At 35.7% G+C, this 7,306-nt stretch overlaps 1 protein-coding gene across 6 annotated transcripts in view; it reads left to right on the top strand.

The window, feature by feature from the left end:
* The window catches only part of LOC102241230 (zinc finger protein 30 homolog), a 31,644-nt gene extending 27,492 nt beyond the window's left edge, over positions 1-4,152 (top strand). For all 6 annotated transcript variants that reach the window (XM_014540320.1, XM_005866987.2, XM_014540317.1 and 3 more), the window contains one exon: positions 2,387-4,152. In XM_014540320.1, coding sequence (XP_014395806.1) covers positions 2,387-3,816 — 1,430 coding nt within the window. In that variant the 3' untranslated portion in view covers positions 3,817-4,152. The remainder of the gene's footprint in view (positions 1-2,386) is intronic.
* The last annotated feature ends 3,154 nt before the right edge of the window (positions 4,153-7,306 follow it).

The raw sequence follows: 7,306 nt of genomic DNA, 5'->3' as shown, positions 1-7,306 counted from the left end.
GAGAAACATCGATCAGCTGCCTCCTGCACACCTCTTACTGGGGATGTGCCTGCAACCAAGGTACATGCCCTTGACCGAAATCGAACCTGGGACCTTTCAGTCCACAGGCCGATGCTCTATCCACTGAGCCAAACCAGTTAGGGCTCTATTTCTTCTTGTTATTAGGCAGTCCCTTTAGCATTTCTTGTAATGCTGGCTTGGTGGTGATGAACTCCTTTAGCCTTTTATTGTGTGAGAAGCTCTTTATTTCATCATCTATTTTGAATGATAGCCTTGTTGGATATAGTAATATTGGTTTCAGATCTTTGCTTTCCATTACCTTAAGTATTTCATGCCATTCCCTTCTGGCCTGTAGAGTTTCTGATGAGAAATCAGGTGTCAGCCTATGGAAGTTCTTTTGTACATAATAAATTGCTTTTCTCTTGCTGCCTTTAATATTCTCTCTTTTTCTTTAATTTTTGGCATTTTAATTATGATGTGTCTAGATGTGGGTTTGGGTTCTTCTTGTTTGGGACTCTAAGCCTCCTTAACTTGTGTGACTTTTTTCTTCACCAGGTTAGGGAAGTTTTCTGCCATTATTTCTTTAAACATGTTCTTTATCTCCTTATCCCTTTCTTCCCCTTCTGGGACATGAAAATGTGAATATTGTTATGTTTCATATTGTTCCATAGCTCCTTTACTCCTTTAATTGTGTTTTCTCTTTGGTTCTGTGATTGAGTGATTTTTTTTAATCCTGTCTTCTAACTCACTGATCCAATCCTTAGCTTCCCCTAATCTGCTTCGAATTCCTTCCAATGTGTTCTTTATTGGTGCTATGTCATTTTTCATTTCCAACTGTTCTTTTTTTATAGTTCCTATATCTTTTCTAATACTGTTGAGCATCTTCACCATCATTATTCTGAACCCTAAACCAGATAAATTTATTATCTCAATTTCATTTATCTCCTCTTCTGGAGTAATCTCTTGCTCTTTCCTTTGGAGGTTATTTTCACTCTTCCTGAGAAAGAAATTCAGTGGAGGTTTTTGAGCAAAAGAATGACATGATCTAATTTATTTTAATAAGGATACGCTAGCTATTGTATTGGGTATGGAGTATTAGGAAGGCAACAGTGGAAGTAGGGAGACCCATTATGATAGCATGTTAATCTTAGTATGGTTGGATAGGTGGTAAAGATACTGGTAGAAGTAGACATAATCTGGATATATTTTGAGGCTAGAAATGGGAGGACTTGCTGTTAGTTGTAATGTCCTACTCCTTTAGATTCTTGTTTAGTTGATCTTAGATGGTTCCTTGACATTGTATTTTACAAGTTCCTCAGCTGATTCAGCTTCTCACCAGAGGTGAAGAACCACTTTTTTAAATAATAAAAAAAAATTATTGTTGAAAGTATTACAGATGTCCCCTTTTTACCCCCATTGACACCCTCCACCCTGTCCCCACTCTACCCGCAGGTCTTCCACTCTATGTCCATGGGTTATGCATATACTTTCTTTGGTTAATCTGTATGTCGTCTTTGGAGAATATTTGACAAAGGAAGCAAGAACATACAATGGAGTAAAGACAGTCTCTTCAATAAATGTGTTAGGAGAAATGGAAAGGTACATGCAAAAAAAAAAAATGAAACTAGACCACCAACTTACACCATACACAAGAATAAACTAAAAATGGATAAAATATTTAAATGTAAGTCTGAAACCATAAAAATCCTAGAGAAAACCATAGGTAGCAAGATTTCAGACATCTCTTATAGCAATTGTTTGCTGATACATCTCCTAGGGCAGTGGTCGGCAAACTGCGGTCCCTTGAGTGTGGGTCTTCCGCAAAATACCACGTGCGGGTGCGCACATACAGTGCGATTGAAACTTCGTGGCCACACTCAAGGGGCCAAAGAGCCGCATGTGGCTTGCAAGCCGCAGTTTGCTGACCACTGTCCTAGGGCAAGGGAAACAAAGGAAAATTTAAACAAATGGGACTACATCAAAATAAAAAGCTTCTGCACAGTAAAAGAAACCAACAACAAAATGAAAAGGGATCCCACTGTACGAGAGAACATATATATCAATGATACATCTGACAAGAGGTTAATTTCCAAAATATATAAAGAACTCATACAACTTAACAAAAGGAAGACAGGCAATTCAATTTAAAAATGGGCGAAGGACCTAAATAGACACTTCTCCAAAGAACTACTTCTATAAGTTCACCTTATTTTATCTATTCTCATTTTCCTCTGCCCCCTGTGTTTTTTTTTGTTTGTTTGTTTGTTTTTGCAAAGCAATCTTAAGAGCTATTTACTTGCTAGTTTTAGTTTGTAATTTCTACCTTAGAAAAGCTTTCCTTTTTCCTGCAATAAAAAATACCTCCTATTTTCTTGTTATCTTACAGATTGGGAGTCCAGAAGAGAAACCAAGAATTTATCTCCAAAGGAGGGTAGTTATGAAATTAAATCATTGCAACCAAAGATAACAAAAAGACCTATAAGTTCTAACCTTGTGTGTACTAGGGTCAAAGATAATAGTGAAATCAAATGCTACTTGGAGAAACAACAGGATGGACATTTCAAATCAGTGGTAATGACCTCTGAAGAAAGGTCTGCTTCTATTCAGTGTACAGTCAATAGACTACCTCAGATAATTCATACTGGAGTGAAATGTGAATTCAAGGAATGTAAGGAAGCTTTCAGTTACCAAGCATACCACCTCCAACATGAACGCAGTCATAATAAGGAAAAGAGCTCTAAATATGGAGACTATGATAAAGCCTTTAATAGTAGATCAGACTTGATTAAGCATCAGAGAATTCATAAAAGAAAGAAAAGTAATGAACATGAGAAATGTGCCTTTATTCAGGACTCTGAAATTACTAAACCTCAGAGCATTAATACTGGTGAGAAAGCTCATAAATGTAAGGAATGTGGGAAAGCCTTTCATTCTAGCTCACAACTTACAAAACATCAAAGGATTCATATTGGTGAGAAACCCTATAAATGTAAGGAGTGTGAGAAGGCATTTCCATCTACCTCACAACTTAATTTACATCAGAGAATTCATACAGATGAGAAATACTATGAATGTAAGGAATGTGGAAAAGCCTTCACCCGTCCCTCACACCTTTTTCGACATCAGAGAATCCATACAGGTGAGAAACCCCATAAATGTAAGGAATGTGGTAAAGCTTTTCGTTATGATACACAACTTAGTCTTCATCAAATAAGTCATACTGGTGAAAGACACTATGAATGTAAGGAATGTGGAAAGGCATATAGTTGTGCCTCTCAACTGAATCTGCATCAAAGAATTCATACTGGTGAGAAACCTCATAAATGTAAGGAGTGTGGGAAAGCTTTTATCTCTGATTCACATCTTATTCGACATCAGAGTGTTCATACTGGTGAGAAACCATATAAATGTAAGGAATGTGGGAAGTCCTTTCGCCGTGGCTCAGAACTTATTCGACATCAGAGAGCTCACAGTGGTGAGAAACCCTATAAATGTAAGGAATGTGGAATGGCTTTTACTTGTAGCACAGAACTTATTCGACATAGAAAAATTCACACTGGTGAGAGACCCCATAAATGTAAGGAATGTGAGAAGGCTTTTATACGAAGGTCAGAACTTACTCATCACCAGAGAAGTCATACTGGTGAAAAACCATATGAGTGTAAGGAATGTGGGAAGGCCTTTGGTCGTGGCTCAGAACTTAATCGACACCAGAAAATTCACACTGGTGAGAAACCTTATGAATGTAAGCAATGTGGAAAAGCCTTTATTCGTGGCTCACACCTTAGTCAACATCAAAAAATTCATGCAGCATAGAGGAATGAATGAAGACATGAGGGACAGTTCAGAATTTAATTGTAATCTGAAGTTCATACTAGTAAAATAGAAACAAACAAAAACCCCTGTGATTATAAGGAATGTGGGAAAGCATTTGAGGATAACAATTTAATATCAGAGTTTGTACTGTAGATATAAAGTCTTTATTTAAGGGCCAGAATTTATTGAGCATTTGTTACTGATGAGAAACCTTATAAATGTTAGGAATTGGAAGCATTTATTTGTGTTTTCAAATTAATTTGATATCAGTTCAATTGGTGCAAAAGCAAAAACCTTCATGAATGTAAGGAAAGTGTGAAGGCAGCAAATGTGTTAGAGACATTAATCATTTATTTATTTTTTTTTAAATATATTTTATTGATTTTTTACAGAGAGGAAGGGAGAGAGATAGAGAGTTAGAAACATCGATGAGAGAGAAACATCGATCAGCTGCCTCCTGCACATCTCCTACTGGGGATGTGCCTGCAACCAAGGTACATGCCCTTGACCGGAATCAAACCCAGTCCGCAGGCCGACGCTCCATCCACTGAGCCAAACTGGTTTCAGCGACATTAATCATTTAAACCTTTCTCAACATCAGGGTCATTAACCTTTAAGGGAAATAAAAGAATTTATAATATAATTGGCATATATGTGGGACACCAATTTGCTTTAGCTAACAAGTTATTTATCTGATAGTCATACTTGATGAAGGCTATATTAATATTAAATTGTAGAAAATTAGTTTACCCTGCCCAAATCTTGTTCAGATTTGCAAACTTATTTTCTAAAATTAACTTGAACTAAATCAGAGTGGGAAAGGATTTAACCAATATTTAGTCTTTATTTGCCTTCACCACTATAACTCATTTTTTATAGGGCAAATTACTTAACTATGTCTAAATTTTCTCATTTATAAATTGGTAATATTAGCACCATATTTTTAGTAGCATTGTGAAAATTAAGTAATTATATTATATCCCATAGAACAGTCTGTATTGTATTGAAAGTCTGCTAGATAAGAGCTGCCTTTATTATTAATAAGCGTTTTTATTTTCATAAGTGTGTATTATTAGAGATTATACAAGAGGAAAGCCTTTGAGGTTCAGTGACTATATGAACATCTTAATTCGTGTCTTTCTTTATTGAATGGTAAGTAATTCCTTCTGGAGAAAAATTAAAAACAAACTTTTATCATAGCTTATTTTTTGTCCCATCAGAAGATTCATAATGTAAAGAACCCCAATAGAATAAAAGTGGGTAGCTATGAGGTCAGGGTGAAGACCTGGATGATATATTAAGACCTTAAAAAAATGACATAGGGCACACTCTATGGCTTCTGTTCTGGATAATTAGAAAATAACAAAGCCTTAGTCTAAATCCATTTTTTTCTATGTGGAAATTTAAAAGATAACTGTATAAATATTTTTATATTAAAAGGCAAATTATCATTAATAATGAATAACAAAGAGAAGACTACATGTTGAAATTTGCAGGATATAGCAATGCAATACTTGAGGAAAATTTACTTCTTTCAATATGTGTAGGAAACAGAAAAAATTAAGGCCAGGATACTTTCCCACTTAACTATACTTGGTACACTGCCCATTCTCTGTTCCTGGTAGGTTCCCAGTAAACATTGATGATTGAAGGAGTAAGAGAATGAATGAATAAGCATTTGACCCTCATATGTTGAAGAGTTCTAACAAAATAATTATAGGGCCAAAAATGAAAGAAAACTTGAAAACATTTTTTGAAATGAAAAACACTGTATCCTATAAAGAAAAAAATCTCATGAATAAGAGAGGATATATAACTACAAAAGTGGAGGATATTTAAAGGAATAAGACAATATTATTGTGGCTGATACTGTTGGTTGCCTATTCATTGGTATTAACTATTCTCCCTTTGCCAGGGTTACCTGCCACCCACTTAAGTCTAAATGCAAGATGCTTGCTCACCTAGTTTGCTTTGCATCTTGGCATATGTATACCAGTCCTGGCCATAGGAGAATTGAGCAAAAGTCTGCAAATGAGCTTCAGTTAAGTTTTCTTTCCTAACAAAATAGGAGGAAATAGTCCTCTTTTATACAGACTGCATGTCTATATGTCTGTGATACCTGGAATTATGGCCATTTTGCAACCAGAGGGGTAAGAGACAGATTGGCATGGGATAGGTTGGAATTACCTTTGTCCTTAACATTGTTGAGCTGATGAAACAATTCAGAACTGCCCTGTTCTTGGACTTGGTGTGAAATAAGAAACTCCATCATACCTGTTATAAGTTTATACTCAACTTTTCATAATATATTTGAGTCTCAGGAAAAAATATTTTTATGAATATACACATTTATTCAACTTTAGTAAGATGGAACATTGTTTATCATATTTTTACAGTATAACAAATTGTGGAAAAGCATTACTTTCTTCAACATATATTAATACCTTGGACATATTTCAGGTATGGTTTAAGAGCACTACAATATATTGAGTATGGCATTAAAGTGAGTCATGATCCTTTTGCTTTTGGAGAGTCTTGCCTTCAATTTGTAAAAACAAAAAAAATGTAACATCTGTGACATGCAATAAAGCAAACTACAATATGCCTATATGTGTATATGCACATTCAACTGTGATTTGGTAATTCATAGGAAATATGTGTTTAGAGTATTTTGCAGTGTGCCTAATTATATTCAGCTTTTTTACAGTTGTCTGAAATCCTAGAAAAGTATTATTTTCCTGAATCAAGTAAGAATCAAGAAAAAACTAATTAAAGAACTACACCATGTTATTCCTCTATTACCAGAGTATCTTACAGATAAAATCTTCTAAGTGTTCAATATACAAAGAATCATAGTTATAAGGTTAGCATAACCCGTTGACCAAATTTGGGTAAGGAAAGTATCCAAATCAGCTATAAAAAACAGTACATTGTATTCATCATATTTGAATATTCAAATTAAAATGCCAAGTCAAATCTAGCAGTCTAATAGAAAAGTAATAGAAATTTTTTATCCTGAATAAAGTGACCTGACCTGTCCAATTGTTTGAAAATGTAATGTGTAAAGAGAACCAAGATGGCGAGTAGGTGTCAGTACACACTGCTCCTATAACCACATCAAAATTCCAACTAAAATATAGAACAACCATTATTCAGGACCACCTGAAAGCTAGCTGAATGGAAGTCCTACAACTAGAGAAGTAAAGAAGTAAGCACATTGAGACTGGTAGGAGGGGCACAGGCATGAAATGGGCTAGTCCAACACCCACGTGTGCCCTTTTTTTTTAGCTGGGAGGGGGATCGTTGCTGAGGAGGCTGCCCGTCAGGAGCAAGGGGTCCTAGCCCAGGATTCCAGAGTTGGGAAGAAAAGTCCTGGTAACTACAGGCTATATAGACCAGTGGGGATCGGAGATGCACGATACAGAGGTTGCTAGAGACCCAAGTGTTCCTTTTAAAGGGCCAGTGCACAAACTTACTTAGACTTAATCCT

The sequence above is a fragment of the Myotis brandtii genome, unplaced genomic scaffold (genome assembly GCF_000412655.1).
Source record: "Myotis brandtii unplaced genomic scaffold, ASM41265v1 scaffold241, whole genome shotgun sequence".
In the NCBI taxonomy this organism is placed as follows: domain Eukaryota; kingdom Metazoa; phylum Chordata; class Mammalia; order Chiroptera; family Vespertilionidae; genus Myotis; species Myotis brandtii.
Note: the sequence above shows the minus strand (reverse complement) of the source record. Positions and strands in the feature narration are given on the sequence as shown.